Source organism: Raphanus sativus, unplaced genomic scaffold (genome assembly GCF_000801105.2).
Source record: "Raphanus sativus cultivar WK10039 unplaced genomic scaffold, ASM80110v3 Scaffold0328, whole genome shotgun sequence".
Taxonomy (NCBI): domain Eukaryota; kingdom Viridiplantae; phylum Streptophyta; class Magnoliopsida; order Brassicales; family Brassicaceae; genus Raphanus; species Raphanus sativus.
In genome coordinates, this window is record NW_026615648.1 from 26,087 (window position 1) to 45,265 (window position 19,179).

The 19,179-nt window shown below is 31.7% G+C and overlaps 4 protein-coding genes across 5 annotated transcripts; 2 read left to right on the top strand and 2 right to left on the bottom strand.

Annotated features, from left to right (window-relative positions):
• The first annotated feature begins 880 nt into the window (after positions 1-880).
• LOC108807198 (transcription initiation factor TFIID subunit 15b) lies at positions 881-2,422 on the top strand. Its single transcript, XM_018579452.2, has 4 exons — positions 881-985; positions 1,321-1,763; positions 1,906-2,042; positions 2,164-2,422. The coding sequence occupies exons 2-3, from the start codon at positions 1,360-1,362 to the stop codon at positions 1,994-1,996; spliced, it is 495 nt and encodes a 164-aa protein (XP_018434954.1). The 5' UTR covers positions 881-985; positions 1,321-1,359; the 3' UTR covers positions 1,997-2,042; positions 2,164-2,422.
• Positions 2,423-6,425: 4,003 nt separating this feature from the next.
• On the top strand, positions 6,426-8,707 carry LOC130501913 (uncharacterized). Its single transcript, XM_056996723.1, has 9 exons — positions 6,426-6,606; positions 7,025-7,216; positions 7,346-7,422; positions 7,530-7,589; positions 7,717-7,926; positions 8,029-8,091; positions 8,169-8,237; positions 8,318-8,363; positions 8,457-8,707. Exons 1-9 carry the CDS (start codon positions 6,597-6,599, stop codon positions 8,525-8,527), a joined length of 798 nt encoding a protein of 265 aa, XP_056852703.1. The 5' UTR covers positions 6,426-6,596; the 3' UTR covers positions 8,528-8,707.
• A 1,057-nt stretch (positions 8,708-9,764) lies between these two features.
• Positions 9,765-11,413, bottom strand: LOC130501910 (putative disease resistance protein At3g15700). Of its 2 annotated transcripts, XM_056996721.1 has the most exons (4): positions 10,624-11,413; positions 10,196-10,534; positions 10,052-10,093; positions 9,765-9,964 (listed from the first exon to the last, which is right to left on the bottom strand). In XM_056996721.1, the coding sequence occupies exons 1-3, from the start codon at positions 11,411-11,413 to the stop codon at positions 10,068-10,070; spliced, it is 1,155 nt and encodes a 384-aa protein (XP_056852701.1). In that variant the 3' UTR covers positions 9,765-9,964; positions 10,052-10,067. The 2 variants fall into 2 exon arrangements, with proteins under 2 accessions (XP_056852701.1, XP_056852700.1); XM_056996720.1 differs by lacking the exons at positions 9,765-9,964; positions 10,052-10,093 and having other exon boundaries at positions 10,146-10,534.
• A 2,610-nt stretch (positions 11,414-14,023) lies between these two features.
• On the bottom strand, positions 14,024-15,632 carry LOC130501912 (uncharacterized). Its single transcript, XM_056996722.1, has 8 exons — positions 15,364-15,632; positions 15,140-15,252; positions 14,982-15,053; positions 14,867-14,902; positions 14,735-14,780; positions 14,567-14,654; positions 14,430-14,487; positions 14,024-14,334 (listed from the first exon to the last, which is right to left on the bottom strand). Exons 1-8 carry the CDS (start codon positions 15,440-15,442, stop codon positions 14,284-14,286), a joined length of 543 nt encoding a protein of 180 aa, XP_056852702.1. The 5' UTR covers positions 15,443-15,632; the 3' UTR covers positions 14,024-14,283.
• Positions 15,633-19,179: the final 3,547 nt, after the last annotated feature.

Sequence of the window (19,179 nt, forward strand, 5' to 3'; positions counted from 1 at the left end):
TCTTAGATGTGTATATATATTATAATTTTCTAGTTGTAAATAGCCCCAAGAAAATGTTAATTTTATAGGACTTAGTAATTTAATATATGTTAATTTTGAAAAATAAAATTATCAAAATAAAGTAATTATATGTACAAAATTTCATAAAAACATAAATGATACATTCTAAAAAGAAAGATTAATTATTTACTATCATATCAAGATTATTTTCTAAATTTCCTTTTTCATAAAATCACATTATATTTAAAATATTTTTCGTTTAATTTTATAAATATTCACTTTATCATATATGTTATTTGAAGATTATAAAAGGGAACATAAAAAGAAGATTACATTAAATTTTGTTCACTAAAGATATCTTAATATCATTATTTATGTTATTTAAATTATTTTTAATAATTTGAGATATAGATTGATTTAGATAAAATGCTTCATACTTTTAAAATATATATTATGTTGTTTAAGGTTATGTTTTAAAAGGGGAATTTGTTTCTTTCATTTAAAATCAAGATTATTTTGTAAAATTTCCTTATTATGAATTACACTATATATTTTCGTTTTTAAAATTTAAAATTTTCTTTTATATAAGTCATTTGAAAAAAAACGTAAAAGGAAACCCTAAATAAAAAATGAAAAATAAGATAAAATAAATATTTAATAATAATTAGATATATTTGATTCATTAAGGGTATCATTATAATCAACCACCGTGAAAGTTAACGTGAGCGCGACACGTAAGAAACTGACTTCTCAAATAATATTATAGAGATTATCTTTTTCTCTTCTTTTGCGAAAGTTTACAATGGAGGTGAAGAAAACGAAAAAGTAATTATTATTTAATTAAATTTTATTTTCATAAACGAGACACCAGTTGTTCTGTGTTCTATATAAGCACATCCTCTTCACATCACCCCTCTCAAAGCCTCGTGTCTTGTTTTCTTTCACTAAACACATAATAATTAAGATAGTTTCCAAGTTCTCCAAGGTCAGTCTCTTTTTCTTATTTCGTAACTATTTGATTAAATTAGGTATTGAATGAATATAATAATATAAAGCAGATAATACATATCCACTATTAATTTCTACCTAAATATATAGCTTTTAACCATACAATTGATTTCTTTGTCCTAACTTTTAAAGAAAACAAGAGTTCGGTACATAAGAAATTCATTTTCATTAGTTGCATGGTAATTAGCATCTTTTTGTTTTCTTTCGAATATAGATTTATCTAATAGAATATTATATGCATCTCTTTTTCTTGTAACAATGTTTTTATGCATCTCTTTTTCTTGTAACAATGTTTTTATGTGTATGTAACAGAAATAAACATAAGAGCACGCATACAAGAACCTATCGAAGATGAGCAGACCCGGAGACTGGAACTGTAGATCATGCACACACCTCAACTTCCAGCGCCGTGATTCTTGCCAGCGATGCGGTGACTCCCGTTCAGGTGCCGGGGGAGTCGGTGGCTTAGACTTTGGTGATTTCGGCGGCAGAGGTATGTCTGCTTTCGGATTCACCACCGGCTCCGACGTTCGTCCAGGTGACTGGTACTGCACCGTTGGAAACTGCGGGACTCATAACTTTGCCAGTCGCTCCACCTGCTTTAAATGCGGCACTTTCAAGGACGAATCCCTCGGTGGGGGCGGCGGCGGTGGCATCGGCGGTCCCACCATGTTTGACACTGACGTTATGCGGTCTAGAGTCTCCGGTAACGGTGGCCGCTCCAGCTGGAAATCCGGCGACTGGATTTGCACTATGTACGACAAATGAAATATATTTTTTTTTTTTGCTAAAGACAAATGAACAAATGAAATATTTGTGAATATAATATACATCATTTTACATATATATCACATATGTTAAAATTTAACTGATTGAGATTTTAATTATTGGAAACAGGCTTGGTTGCAATGAGCATAACTTTGCAAGTAGAATGGAGTGCTTCAGATGCAATGCACCGAGGGACTTCAGCATGAGAACCTCTTTCTAAATTACACAATAATGCCTTTGAAGTAGCCTTGTTTCCAATCTCTTGGGTAATAATTCAATTTTATTCATTTTATATATCTAAATTGTTTGATAAGTAAGACCGGGAACTATAAGGTTTATATACGTTGAAATGTGTTTTTCTTTCTTTTCAAATTTGATATTTTCCAGGCACCGTTTCAATCAATGGAAAAGGAGAATGCGGAGCAAGATTGAGTTAAAGATGATAATTTTGTTAGATGTTGCAATGAGAGCCAATATTGTAACTTTAGCTGTCGTGCTTTTTATTATATTTTCCTTTTCCGTAATTTTCTTTTGCAGTTTCTGTTACGAGTTTTATTATTCTAATCATTGTACGCTGCATGTCTTTCTTAAAAGAAGATTCTCTTCTCAATTTCATCGCTTTATACATGAGTTGCTACTTTTTTTTTTTGTTTTCTTGTGTGTTGCCTTTTCAACGTATATTCTAATAAACTAGTATGGAATAGGGCCAACTATAGTTCTATTCGACTGTCATATATCAATCCTTTGAGTTTTAGTGTTTTTTTAGAACGGCTCGAGTTTTAGTGTTAGTGAATTATAGATATTATACTTTAAAAAAATAATTATAGATATTATTAGATTTTGATGCACATTTTCAAAAGACAGATCTATTTTCGGAAGAAACCAAATATATTATATAGTTCTATATTAACCTTTAAATGTTACAAATGAAACACTATATTTGTGAAATAATCATATATTTAATGTTCTAATCGATATAGTTTTGTTGCGGCAATCAGTTTCAGAATGATACACAAATATATGTTATATAGTTTTAAATATGTAATAATATTTAGATTAAACCAGGGTATTTTCTTGCATTTATCAGTATTTTGTGTTATTAATGTGGTTAGTTAATAATATCCGCACCAATAACCGACACCGATCGATTCAAAACTTATCTGAAAATTAGGGTCCTCAACCCGATTAAGAGAAAATCTATATATTCAGACAGTTTTAAATTGTTACAGAATTCGACCTGCACCTAAAACCGAATGAGTATTCGACATATAAATGTATCTCAGAATTCGGGGACATCCGATAAAATGTATATATAAATATTAGTTATAATTATACTTGAAATGTATTTGAATTTTTTAAAATATATTTGAAGTGTATTTTCTAACAATTGTAACTTAATTTTTTAAAATAATTTAGAAAATGTGTTCTTTTTATTTTTGTTTATTTAATTAAATATATTTATATAAACTGCTGAATATTTAAAATATATTCTTATGAGTTCATGCTGGTCTTGTAATTACTTCCAGTTATATGTAATGATTAAGCTTTAATTTAGTAGTATTAGATTCATTTGTTCATTTTGCAATTTTGGTTTTCTTATTTTTTGTGTTGTATCAAAATGAAATTTATTGGAATAGATACAATACTATTGTTGAACCGTACAAAAAAGTTTGTTATATTGCATTATATGACTGCAAATTAAGAGCATATATCCACTTCAATTGTTTTACTTTTTTGTGCTTTAATATATTATATTTTTTACAGGGCTAAAAGATAGTAGATGGTAAAAATAAAATATATTAGATAAAATTAATTGTATATATATCTCAAATAAATTATTCTTATCAGTCCAAGACTATGCATCTTAAAATCTATCAAATCTGTATAGCAGAAAAGAATTAGTTATATATCTATATTGTTATTTGCGAAGTGATCTTTTGCATTCAAGTTCTCACGTTAAAATTTATATCGATATCATTTATTCCTTTAATGAATCAAATATATAAATTAATTACAAAATAAATGACTTTTATCAGATAAGTGATTAAAATCAAATGTAAAAATATATTTTAAATTAAAAAGATAATTCATATATATTATGTTGTTATCCAAAAAATATCTTTTAATAGAAAATTTAAAAATTTTAAACAAATAAAAATAATTAAATATTAATCAGATAAAATTCTTAATTTTGTTTAATTGAAAAGAGAATATTGACCGATTTCTAGATTTATTTATTAATAATTAATATAGTGTACAACAAAAACTTCAAAAAAATACAATACACAAAAAGTTTCAAATGTAAACATAAATAATAATCTATCATTATAGGTCTTATAATTAGTACATAATGTATATATTAATAAGTAATTAACATGTTTGCGCATGTATTATTTACGAAGTAAAAACATAAATAATAATCTATCATTATAACATGTTGCGCATGTATTATTTAGCATATTATTTATGTTCTGGTTTTATTATATAAAATAGTTCATTTTCATGTATCTCATTAATAGCATGTAAATATGCTATATTAACATGTTATCGATTTATGTTTCTTATATATGTAACATAATTTACTGACCATTTGAGCATACATTAGATTTTTAATCACTTCTGGATAGTGTTTTTTCTAAAATGTAAAATATTAAAATATACATTTTATACAATTATAATTGTTTTGGTCTTCTTATGTGTTTTATACTATATAATATTAGAGTGTCGATTTACTGGCCTTCTTTAGTTTTATAGGATATCATTTAATCATTTCAATCTAAATGTTTAATATGACAGTTTACATATTTTAACAAAACATCATATTACCATGCACATATTTTACATCACAAATTTAGTCATCTTTATTACATCAATATGCATAGATAACCAAACATTATATTATTACAAATTTAGTATGGTCATATATATCAGATCAGCTTCTGAATAATGATACACAATCCCTACCTATTAAATATTAAGGCATAAAGAAAAGAAAAAATATCTACGTTAAAACTGTAATATTATAGATAATTACAAAACTTGTAAACTAAATGCATAACATACATATGATGCATTTACTTTATATGAAAAATCAAATTGTTTATTCAGTTTTATGTATATGAGAAGTTTAATAAAGTTTTTAAAAATGTTATATGATTTTTGTAGATTTTTTTTGGGTCAACCGGTATCAGTTCACGGGTATTATCAGTTTATTAGGTTTTATCAAATTTTTATTTAATATGTTTTAATTAAATCCAAATTTCGTGGAAATATATCAGCTGGTAGAACTTACAATAGAATGGTACATGAAGAACATAAGTTAGCCCAGATTATTTATGTGCTACCGGGTTTACCAATTCGACCACAAGCCATATCAGATATAAAAACACTGTTTATATCTTACTTTGTCTATAAACCATGTACCCCAATAAAAAGAGTTAAACAATTTTTAAAATAGAATGTTTTCTCCACCCATTAAATGTAGATGTACTATTAGTCTATCATTCGGTTCTGTTTTGGGTATTTTGGTTCTCGAAATTAAGGTAGCTTATTTAAAAAGTTTGGTTTGGTTTTTGTTGGATTATTTTAGTTTTAGTTTGGTTTATTAACAAAGTTGAGAATCGGCTAATATGCAAAAAAAAGGATCCAATTCAGTTGCGGCCTGATTATGGTAATCGAGATAATTATGAGTTGATAGATAAAAATATTGGCTAATTTGGGTTTCAGTTTAAATATCAGGTAATTTTGGTTGTTCAGATAGAAACATAGGATAATTTGGATTATTTTGATATTTTAAATAAAACATATTCAGGTAATTAGGTTTATATATGTAGTATTTTAGGATATTTAGTTATTAGAAATTAAATATAATTAACATTTGTAAGTGTATAGTTTGTATTTTAAATCCAGTTACCCATTTCGTTCTCTGTTATTTATGAAATTCAATTCAATTTTTTTTTCAGTTTTTTTTTTAAGTTTTGTATATTTTGGTTCGTTGTTCCGATAAATATTTTCAAACCTACATAAAATTTATTTTAAAACAATTATTTAATTTAAAGCAAATATGTGTTTAGAAAACGCGGATCAAAATCTAGTTGTTACGTAAGATGTAGGATATTAATTTCCAGTGATTATTAAAATTTTCAAATTTTCTTGTTACTGGTTGGTGGATTCTAGCATTCTTACTAAAAAATTATTGTTACTGGTTTAATGACTGTTTAATAACTTACTAAATCTCTTGTTATTCAAAAATTTTAATTTTTAATAATTATAAGTTTCCATCAAATATAGTATTATTGAAAAATAATTCTAGATAATTTTATCTATAAAACGAAACTTTCAAAATCTTGCATATTTTTCGAGATTCTTAAAATCCTTGAAGTATAAATTTTTTATAAAATTTTTAAATTTGAAAAAAAAAAAAAAACCTTTACAAATTTAATAAATCTATTGACTTTTAAAATTAACCAACTCTAAAATAAATTCTACTTCTCTTTTTTTTTTTTTTTTAAACACAAAATTCTACTTCTCTCCTCCAGTCCTCTGAACTCCCTTAAAAACAAACATAAGCATCGGTGGTGGAAGTCATATTAATGGGCTAAAAAGCCCAAATCAAATAAAAGTTTCTTTCGTGTGTGCAAAAAAAAAAACTCTTCACTCTGGTTGTATCGAAAAGACCAAACCAACGGAAGTGTTAACCTGTGAAATTTGATTCTGCATCCTCCTGTCTTCTCACTCCTCATCGTTCGTATCGTCGTTACACTCTGTAATCTCATTCTTAGACCTAAACTCTCTGTTCTCGAATCCTCAGTCCTCCCTCCATGGCTTCGTGTAAGTTTCTCTTACCTGTCTTTTTGTCTAATTTTAATGAATCAAGATGGGACTTTTTTTCTGTTTGAGCATTCAAAAACTTGGAATGGTTCCATAGTATTCAATATTCATCAAAAAAAAAGATGGAGACTTTGCTTATTGATTGATTGATAGGGATAATCAGAAAAGGGACTTTCTTTGGAACAATCTGGTTTGAATTTTGATAAAATAGATTGGAGATCTAAAGTTGAAGCCTTTCTCTTTCAGTCTTGGCACTCAGCATGTTATGAGATTCAAAGTTACTTCCTTTTTAATTTGCCCATGAGATTGGTATTTTGTTAATGTCATTTCTACTGATTACTCAACAACATAATGTTTTTTTTGAACTACTTGGAACCTTGTGAGTGTTGTATTAGACTTTGGTTTATGTCTGTTTCAGGTAGCCTAGGAGTTCCGAAGATTAAAATCTCAGCGGTGGAACTGAGTAGACTAAGATCTGGAAGCTTACAGATTCCTCACAGTCAAAGATCTTTGTTTGTTCAAAGGCCGGTTAAGTACTTGAGTCTGAGGACAAGTGTTGGATCTTTGAAAGCTGTCCAACTGTCTACTGTCACAGCTGCGGAAACAGCTGGTACATTTATCATCTCTCTTATGTTTTTCTCGGCAATTTTACTGTTTATGTTTTGAACATTGAGAGTGGCTGTTTTTTTTTTTTTAGAAGTTTCCTGATTTAACATTTGCAATTTTACTGTTCATGTAGCTATTGTGGAAGTAGAAGACGCTGAGAAGACCAATTCATCTCCTTTGAATGCTCAGCTTGTTCCCAACCCCTCCGAGGTATGTTTTGATTTTTCCACTAAATATTAGGTTGCCATTTGAGTAACTCTCTCTGGCCTGGAAGAGGAGATTGTTCCATCTTGATTTCTTTTTTTTGGATCTTCTAGGTGGAAGCTCTTGTCACTGAGATATGTGATTCCTCATCAATTGCAGAGTTTGAACTGAAAGTAAGTCAAGCCCCTATTGATATGTGATTGCTCTTTTGATAAGTAAGTCTCAGCTAAGTTTTTGTAATAGGATTCTTATCTAATATCCTCTACATTTTTTTTTTTTTTCATTTGCATATTCTAATAGCTGGGAGGTTTCCGCCTATATGTAGCAAGGGACTTAGCTGACAACAACATTAGTCAACCACAACCTCAGCCAGTTCCGGCTACCGTTGCTGCAAATGCAGTTACCGAGAGTGCTGATTCCAATGGATCAGCTTCCTCTACTTCATTAGCCATCACAAAACCAGCATCTTCAGCTGCTGATCAGGGTTTGATTATCCTCCAATCTCCTAAAGTAAGAAAACCACACCACTTAAAAAGGGCTAAATGTTCAGAGCTTTCATTCAAAGAGTTCGTCACCAATCCAAAATGGTGTTTGGTAATGTGTATGGTGTAGGTAGGATTCTTCAGGAGATCTAAAACCATAAAGGGTAAACGCACTCCTTCCTCCTGTAAAGAGGTAAAAGACCAATCTTCTTGAGCAAGAAGACAGTGTTTGGTTTTTTTTACTTGGAACTCACTCTTTACACTTGGCAGAAAGACCAGGTGAAAGAAGGTCAAGTTCTTTGCTACATTGAACAACTCGGTGGCCAGTTTCCAATCGAGGTAAATGATTATATTCAGTTTATCTTATCTCTTGCTTCCACCATCTCTGTTAAAACTGCTTCTCTCGATCAATGTTCCAGTCTGATGTTACCGGAGAGGTTGTCAAAATACTCCGAGAGGATGGAGGCAAGTCTATCTTTCTTCTTTAAACCTTTTCATGTTTTTTCTTAATACTTCTTGATTAATGATTTTTTTTTTCTGTTTTGTCATTCGAAACAGAGCCTGTAGGATACAATGATGCTCTCATCTCCATCCTTCCTTCCTTCCCTGGGATCAAGAAGCTTCAGTAAAACCAAAAATCCAAGCTTGGTTTTGAGTTGTGAAACTATGTCTTGTGTGTATGTTTTTAGAACAAAATAAACTTCATTCATACCTCTCTGTGTTTCTGTTTTGTCTTTTTTTACTTGTCTGAAAGTTCCTCAAGACATTGTTTTATTATGTTCTTTTATATATAAAAACATTCTGATACCTTTTTCTAAATCTTAATACATAGACGATTTAAATACTACAATCCCAAGATTTTCAAAGATCTGTAGGGTTAAAAATCTGGGGGCATTGCTTGTCACTGATAGTTGATTCCAACGGTTTGGAGAAGAAGCTGCTTTCTGAATTTCTGTATAAATGCCTCTGCACTCTCGTTGATGTCACCTTCTCTCACTGCCCTCTTCCTCGCCGGAATATTCTCCACCATCCCTGCTCTCTTTGGCTGTTCTCCGGCTTTGCTCGGCTCGTAGGTTGATGATGATACGTATGAAGAAGACATTGATTGAGAGAAAACGTTGCTCCTTGGGTCTTTCTACAACACTTGCTTAGTTTTTGTATGACTCAAATGATGATTTATGTGCACACATATATATATAGATACGAATATGTGTATAGTGTAGGTATGAAGATGGCTCTAGATACAATGAACTTTTGACAGATTAACCTTTTTGGATTAAGATGAACTTTATTGTATAAGGCTAGACCTAAGATTCTCATATATATTTGCGTAGAACACGTTTATTCATCTCTAGAAGAAGTATTCTACTTTTGAAATATTAAATCTTTTGTATTTTTTTTATAAAAAAAAATGAATAACATTCATCTTTTCTTCTTTGTAAGGGTAACTTTTTTTCTCAATTAATACTCAGCTAGTGAAACAGAATAACTATTTTACTATTTAACAATGAAAAGTCTTTTTCACAAGTTAAAACATGAGTTGATAATTTGAATTTCCAGAAAATAAAGTATGTGCCGTGATGAAGACAACATAAGATATAAAGTATGTGCCGTCTTATGAATAATCTTCTTGTAAATGAGTTTAATATCCTAGGAAAGACTACAATTCTGGCCTAACTAGCTGCCTAATTAACTCTCCCTTTAGCCAAAGGATATATCCTTCAGGTGGATCAATAATTGCGGAAAGAAAAGCTAAATATAGCTGCCTAACCCTCCTTTCCTTAAGATAGACAATTAGACATCATTTATCCATATATGTATTCAGGAGAACCAAACCTTTTCGATTAAAACAAATTTTAATACAAAAGTACAAAACCAATAATTAACCATCAAAAGTTCAAAACATTCCAAGCCTTCAACCAAATTCTTCAAACTCTAGCCGGTTACATAAAGAAGACATAAACTCTCAAATAAGATACACAGATAAAATTACAGTCATTAATTAATCTCCCTAATCAAAATGTACGCAGCTATCTTTTTGATCTCCATGCACAGCAAGATTGTTCCTACATGAAAAAGAGTTTATACGTGGGAAATGATATACAAACTTTTAAGTTATTCATTTTAATACATGCCAAAAGAAAAAAAAATACCTCGAGTGCACATTAACTAGTTCCTGTCCAGTAACTTGAGAACTATTCCACGATTAAATGAAATGTTAGTTTGTAATACTAATATATAAACAAATTAAAGAAATGATACAATAATATGTTGAAGGCTAATAGCTAGAATTGGACCTGAAAAATTTGGAGGAGAGTTACTCAGGATGTACAAAGCGTCACGCCACTCCTGAGGTGTTTTCTTAGATGCCATTGCTCGGCCTATTGTGACCAGTGCCAATGGGAGGCCCTCGCACTTGGCTGCAACCTCCTGAGCCACCTTGGTTATGTCCGGGTGGCTCTTCACCGTCTCTTCCCCAGCATTCTTCTTAAACAAGTCCCAAGCTCTCTCCCACGGCAGCTTCTCCATTTTGATCTTAGTCTGTGTTCCCATTTCCCGACAAACCTCGTCTGAACAGGTCGTGAACACAATCTTCGACCTGTTCTGTCCATCCGGAGACGGCACACCAGCTTTCACTGTTCAAAAAAATACAAATCCTTAAACTATATGCTAGCGTGGGACACAAGTTTTGTTTGTTCTTGGGTTACAAGTAATTGTTTATTACCTAAATCGACTTTCTCCCAAACGTCGTCAAGAAACAAAGCAAACCGTTTCTTGCTAAGTATCTCGAAGATCTTACCGGCTCTCTCTTCCTCGGTCTTGCTCGTCCACGACCTGTCAAGAAACCCTATCTTCTCTCGGATCGTGTCTTGAATCTTCTCAAGATTCAGATTCTTGGACACAAACACCCAAATCACAAAGTCAAACCCGTTTGACTTGTGCTGAAGCAACCTGTTGTTAACCTGAGTCAACACCGTCGTCTTCCCAACACCTTCCACGCCATACAACCCAATAATACCAGTGTTATCCACCGTCAAACACCTCCACACCAACCCTGAAACAGCTTCTAACCCAACCGTCTGATCATCTCTATCAACGGTCGAGACCATCATCGACCCACCACCAACAACAACGCCACTGTTTTCAACCACAACATCAAACGTTCCTCTGCTCTTTATCTCCTGAACCTCTTTCAGCATCTTGCAAATCTTCTTGTCTACCTTGTGACTGCTACTAATCATCACGGTTGATCCATTCGAAGAAGAAGAAGAAGACACGTACATCATCAGCATCTCCTCTGCCTCTTTGATGGCTGCGTCGGATTGTCTAAGCCAGACCTGGACTTTCTCTAGCCGCTTCAGCTTCTGTTGATCCTCGTACATTTTGACTCTTTTCATCACGTTGTTGTGTAGATCCCTGAGCTCCTCAGTCATCGTTTTCAGCTTCTTGGCGTTATCGTTCTCTTTTCCGACGTAGATGCATCTTGTGACCATGCTTTTGAAATCTTTCCCCATCCTTTTGAATCTATTTTCTTTCTTTAATTTCAAGAATTGATCTCTAAAATCACAAATACGTAATAAGTTGTAACCATATGTATAGAGAGATGGACGTGTTAGCCATGGCTAGTGTACTGACCCGCACGTTGTGTTTTTTATTTGTTTATGCGAGTGTTAGTTGTTCAAAGGATCTTTAAGATTATTCGATCGTGTGATTTAGTGATTAATGTTAAAATGAGTTAATCAGCAACGTTGACAAAGAAATGAATTAAGTACATAAAAATCAATAAAGTAATGAAATACTCCCTCCGTCCCACTTAAAGTGGAGTTTTAGGGAATTTTTTTTGTTCCATTTTAAGTGATCTTTTCAAATTTCTAGGTAAAAAATAAATGCATTTTAATATTTTTAATTATTTATATTCTGTAGTATAATTGTTTATTGGTTGAAATTACTTTAATTATTATTGTTTTTAGGTAAACGAGAAAAATAGAATAAAAGTTTGTAATTTCTTAATCAACGTGCAAAAACCTCAAAACTCACTTATTTTGGAACAGAGGGAGTAATTGTTTTATGGTTATCATGTAAATAGACGACTCAAAGTCCTGCATTGATAAAGGAATAACATTTGCATATATCTCTGTTCTTGAGTAGAAAGGCATCTTTTCATATTAATGATCTTGAAATTGGCAGAGGATCTGTATTGCCTTTTACTGTTTCTGTGAACTTAAGCTGTAAACTAGATTTTGATCCGCGTTTAGAAATATTTTTGTTGACATATTTATTACCTTATTTATTTGCTCACTAATATGTTTGTACGCATTTGGTTTTCGGTTTGGTTCTAATTTGTATTTTTTTTGTTTTCAGATTCATTCCAGTTTGATTTTCATTTCTCGATTCAAGAAATATAAGAATCGTTCGGTTATTTATGAATTTGGATTTGATTTTGGTATGGTTAACTTAGTTTTCGGTTTGGTTCGAATAACAATGTTAAGAACCCGTTAAAATTTTGAGTTCAATTCGACTATGGTCTGGTTCTTGTTTTTAGATAATTTAGAGTAATTGGGGTAAAAATGATCGAATATTTGGAAAAATAACGGATAATTCAGATAAATATAGATATTTTAGCTAAAGAGTAATCGAGTGATTCTATTCTAGCAGAAAATTAAAATAATTTTAAATATTTTGGATAAAAAATAGTATGAAAATTCATCTTTTGGGTAGAAATATAAGAATTGTTCGGTTATTTATGAATTTGTATTTGATTTTGGTTTGGTTAATTTGGTTTCCGGTTTGGTTTGGAAAACCATTAAAATTTCGAGTTCAATTCGACTATGGCCCGGTTCTTCTTTTTTTTTGGATAACTTAGAGTAATTAGGGTAAAATGATGTTTTTTGAAATTTCAGAAAAAAATAATGGATAAGTCGGATAAATTTAGATACTTTGGATAAAAAATATTCGGTTGATTGTATTTTAGCATAAAATTAAAAATAATTTCAAATACTTTGGATAGAAATAGTAGGGAAATCCGTTTTTGTGTAGTTCAGTTTATAGATAGTATTTTAGAATATTTTATCATTTTAAAATTAAATATAATAAATATTTTAAAAATATATAGACTGTATTTTGAATATTTGGATATCCATTTGGTTTTTAGTTTGGTTTTTATTTGGTTGTAGTTTTTCTGTCCCAAGATATATGACTTGTTTAGATATTATAAATATTAATCCGGTGTTGATTTTATTTTTTTTATTTGGAAAATACTATTACTAAGAAACATAATAATAAACTAAATTTATTTTAAATGTTTGGTAATATTATATCATTATAATAGATATTTTGGCTAAAAAATATTCAGGTGATTCTATTCTAGCAGAAATTAAAAATAATTTCAAATTTTTGAATAAAAATAGTAGGGAAATTCCTTTTCTGTGTAGTTCAGTTTATAGATAGTAGTTTTAGAGTATTTTATCATTTTAAAATTAAATTTTATCATTTTAAAAATATATAAACTTTATTTTGTATTTGGATATCCATTTGGTTTTTATTTTGGTTTTAATTTGGTTTTAGTTTTATGTCCCCAAGATATAGGAATTGTTTAGATATTTATAAATATTAATCCGGTGTTGATTTTTTTTTAATTTGGAAAATACTATTACTAAGAAATAATAATAAATTAAATTTATTTTAAATGTTTGGTAAATATTATATCAAATAAGTATACTATTATAGTAATATTATTATACTTATAGAAATTTGTACTCAATTATTCATTTAATTAGGATTATATATTGAGAATAATTAATATATTCTGAGGTGTACAGTAAGTACAAAAGAAATTATAATATTATAACTTACCATATATTTTCGATTGTAAATAAGGTGGGATCTGCAATTTATTTTTATATATCAGCTATTTATTTGGTTGTTATAACTAATTTCTATAACTTATTAATTAAAATTAAATGATAATGGCACTCTTGTAAATAGTTTAAAAACTAAGGGGATGTCTGAAAAATGTCTGCTATTTTAATGGTATTGATGATAAATTGTCATGCCAAAGTTACGGTTATTTGCATTAAGGTCCTCATAATTTGTTTTTACAATCTAATTGCCCTGCTGTTTTGGAATTGAATAAATCAGTGCATCCCTTCAGAACTCAATCTATCCGCTTGAGTGGGAAGGAAGTCACAGACAATGCTGTTAAAGAAATTGTCACGAAAACATTGCTGACTTAAGGCAAAAAATTGTATAAATTATAAAATCTGGTTTGTAAGAATCTGTAGTTCAATTATAATATCTGATATGTTCTCAAGAACATGACTAATGAGGGGTTGCAGTTGCAGAAGCCACTTCCCTGACCACAGACATGCTTATCTTTATGTTTGTCTCAGTCTTTGGATGTTATAACGAGCAAACCCAATGCACCAATTAGTATATACTGAAACAAGAGAGGATAAACAAGATCTTATAGTAAGTATGTGCACATAACTCAGTTCACATGGTAAATTGCAGGACATGTTAGAAGAGTTGTACCTTGATGATAGGCTTCTCTGACATGATAATAGTCACCCATCCAACATAAGGCAAAAACCTGAGACAGAAAAAAAAGGAAGCATTTAAGACTAATGATCTTATTGTAGCAAATTTCATGTTGAACTTAGAGTACTCACCCAACAGCTCTGCCCATTATATGGTGCCTGTGAAGCCAAAACTGCCCATCAGCATAGAGACCAATGTCATCCACGTCATTGTTGTCACCTGGAACAATGCAAATGTGTGATAAGTAATCCATGAAACACACACATCACATGATTAACGTTGATAAACAAAGCTAGAACCTTTTGTTAGAACATCAACATGTCCAGTGTTTTCCCTCTCATGAACCTGCAGATGTGATAGTAACAATCCTGTAACTAAATCTCCAGAGATGATGATAATTAACGAGAAAACGGTAAGAAAAAAAGCATTACTTTGATGGCACGATGGACGATGGGAATGTCACGACCCTGAAAGAAGAATGCATAATAATCAACGAAACTAAACCAATCAAATAGAGACAAGAACAAGAGAGCTGTGGCGACTTACATCAACATTGAAAACAACAATCTCGCCTGTTCTAATGGGATCTTTGGTCATGGTCAAGAACAATATATCCCCCTGTCACGTTCACATATTAACTCAATTTCATTTCAATCTCAAAATGCAACAAAGTAAAAAAAGGAACCAAAAGATTGAAACTTTACTCTCTTGAAGCCAGGTTCCATGCTTCCAGAGAGAACAACAACTACTGGAGACTCAGTGCCAGTCACACACATCAACGCCTTCCATATTATCAACGCTGACGTCACGATCATACCTTTAAAACCCAATTCAAAAAAAAAGCCAACGCCTTTTTAAATTCATAAAAACGATTGAATCGAAGGATAATAATTGAGGGTTTTGAATCAAATGTGATAACGAAACGAACCGAGCGTGACGGCCTGAGTGAGAAGCTGACGGATCTTTATTGATTTGATTGAGTCTACTGTTTCTCCGACCAAACCCATGGTTGTTCCTTCCTTCGAATTCCAGACAAAATGATGATTCAGATCCGCGGAAACTTGTTCTCACGCCGCGTTTCAGTGGAGACGAAGAAGAAGATGAAGACAGATTTTTCTCGGAAAAAATTAGGCTGAGACACACTTTTTCACTTTAGATTTACACTTCAACACACTTCTTACATGTGACAACCTTTCTCTTTAGTCAATGTCTTCTATACCTTTATTTCACATAAACCTGGAAAAAACAAACCATGATGAACATAACCAAACCGAATTATACCAAACCATATCTCTAATTTGAATTTTGAATCTCACACTCTTTTTTGGTTTTAGAAAGTCGCAACCTTTAGTAAAAACCATAAATTCTCTCCTTTTGTGGCGAATCCTAAACTCTTTCCGCTCGAGCAAATCAGAATCACCATATTGTCGTTTCTTTAGAATCCTAGCCTTCTTCCACCGTCGTATGTGAAAACCCTAGCCTCCATACACCTTCTCATCTTTTCTCAGACAACCCCCTCCGTTATTCTGGCATTTTTAATCTCTTTTTTTCACACTTTACTCAAACTCTCTTATACCCCCTCCGTATCTCCGCTGTTCGAGATCCTCAATCCCCGATTACGCTGTGACTGAGCCTCCATGTCTGCGCCTCCGTGTCTGCACCTGGTTTTCATGTTCGAGGGGAGGCCCTTCGACTCACCGGAACTCGACGAAACGCCATTAATCCGTCTCCTCTCCTTTTGTATAACCTGGATCTGTACTTAATTGACGGAAGAGACAAGGTCTGGTGCGAAACAGCCTTCGTTATTCCTCTGGTTTCCCCTCTTGAATTTAGAGACCTTCTTGGCTAGTGACTATTGTGGATGGGTACGATTTCTAGGGTTTCTGTCGGTGAAGCTAAAGGCTGCGGTGAAATTGATTGGGGGTGGATGAGGGCTCGAAGGATGATTGTCTGATAATGCAGTGGTTGTGGACAGGGGAGTTATGGATGGACGAAGTGTGAAAAAGGAGTTGTGGATGGATAAGGTATAAAAGGAGAAGTTGTGGACATGAGATTTGTGTACGTGAGATATAGTAGAAAAGAGGAGTTGTGGATGGATAAGGTATGAAATGAAGAGTTGTGGACATGGAATTTGTGGATGAATAAGGTATGAAATGAGGAGTTGTGGACATGGAATTTGTGTACTGAAGAAGGTTTTTTTCTCACGATTGACGTAATATGATGATTGTTTGGATTTGTTTTTTTGTTTTTAGTTATAAGCCAAAGTTTGATGTTAGCAGACTTGCAATGAATTGTGATCTTGTTAATTGTTGATCTTGTCATTTGCTTTCACTTTCAATTAATGTCTTTGGATTGAAAATACACACTTTAATCAAACGGTTGTAAAGATAGTACCTTTATCAATAAACAAACATTTAAATGAAACAAACCAAACGGGTTTCCCATTTTGCAATACCAAACCAACGCTTTTCTCACCTTTCTCAAGAGAGGGCATTGATGTCCTATCACACAATAGAAAACAAAAATAAGTGTCTCACAAGTTGAATGTGTCTCTTAGTGTAAACCAATCTCATAATGTGTCTCATAGTGTAATCAACTCTTTTTCTCGACGAGCGTTTTTGGATATCGGTTTAAATATAGCGAAATATCGGTTTATCATTTCCAGTCAAACCGGTTTAAATATCGAGTTATCGGTTTACCACTTCCAGTCAAATCGGTTTAATTAGTAAAGACTAACCTTTAAATGTTACCCTTTGACTATACCTTTATTACCAGAAATTTCACTACAAATTCATTTTTTAAAGTAAAATCTACTGTTTCCCTGGACACATTGATGATTTCCTGACAACATGTAAGACCAAACATTCTCTTGTGAAACGTTTTTGACATTAGCTATTAACTCCTTCAGGGAAGTAATCGTATAGAAACGTGATTTTTTCCTTCAATATATGTGTATCTAATAGTGTAATTTAGACATGATTAGCCTTCATCTTCTCACTTAATATTTTCTATCATCACTGTGTGCCCTACTCCCCCGCTTATGTAGCTTATGCCACTATCCGGGTCTGTTATCTTCCCTAGATGGCTCATTTTGTTACCATTTTCAACTGATTTCGTTGAAGTTGTTTTCAATGGACTGTGGGACTTCAGCTTCTGAGATAATACTCACAGCACAGTTACCATTATCGATGAGCTTCCTTATCATGACCGTGTCGTTCTAGTTCTTTCCTTCTACTTGTTTTTTCTCTTCTGATTATGTGCAATTGGAATTCACATTTTAGGTTTGTTGTGAACAGCCGTCGTTTAGGTTAGAAAAAGAATAGAGAAGAAAAACGTATTGAGGCAAATACCCGTTTAGGGTTTCTTATTAATGATGTGATAATAATTTACAAATCCTTAGACCCATATTTATACAGGCTCAAAAACCCGATTTCCTTTTTCCAATAGAAATAGTAACTTTCCTAAACCGAAAAAGCATACCGTACCGCTAATGTTGGGCATTTTATTAGTACAATAGAGATTTAAGACACACAGATGCAACAAGGTTTAAAAAGGATTCTGCCCAGGTCCGCTAATGTTGCCTCTGATCTCTTGATGATGTTGTATGAATCTGATCTCTGGATGATAGCTAATGTTGCATCTGATCTCCTGATGATGTTTAAGAGAGTCCTAATTTTTTTTTGCTCGATTTATGTTGGTATTGTATATTTTCTATCTTGGACATAGGGCTGGGAATTTTGATCAAAGCCCGGGTCCGCCCCGTTTGAATCCGCCGCGGGACCGGGTGCGGGTCGAGCATTTTGAAATTTTTGAATTGAAGGTGCGGGTGCGGTTTAAGATTATTTTAAGTGGGGCGGGTGCGGGTTAGCCGAATATGAATCGCGGATACCCGCATATTTAAAAAAATGTTTTTTTTAAAAAATGAATTTTAATTATAAATGCATTATTTTAATATTATTTTTAAATATTTAATATATAATTAAATAATTATTTTTCGTAAAAATATATATAAAAATATAAATTTTAATTATTTTAATATTATTTAAAAAAATAATTAATATATAATTAAAATAAATTATTTTTAATATAATTATTATTACCCGCGGGTCATGCGGTTTATCCGCGGGTCATGGGTTTACCCGCGGGTTTTAACGGGGCAGGTGCGGTATAAGATATTTGGTTCGCGGGTTATGCGGGTCGGATTTTTAAATCCAAAATAATCATTTGATCCGCGGGTCGCGGGGCAGATTGAGGCGGATTGACCCGCGAACTCAGGCCTACTTGGACATTGGCCAACATAAACAGCTTATAGTTGGCCCTTATATTAAGGTGATAATCTAGTGATGAATTTTGTTGGGTTGGGCCTCGGGCCGCTATCTTCCTCGACTCTTACCTTTGTCAATATTACTTTAACCGGGTTAAATATGTGTCATTTACTAAATGCTAATGCTCTCTAAATGCTCTCTAGCAAATGCTAAATGTGAAGCTTTTAGAAGAGCATTTGCATTTACAATTTATATATTTATGAAATAAATATAATTAGTTCATTTATTTGATTTAATAATATTATAAAATATTTTTATATCCAGAAAATGAAGTTTCATTTCTAAAATAAATTTACAATATAAATATTTTTAAAAATATTATTTCACATTTAAAATATAATATAATTATATAAATTATATATATTTTAAAATGCGAAAATATTTTTTTAATAAGATATTTTAATTATAAATTTTATTTT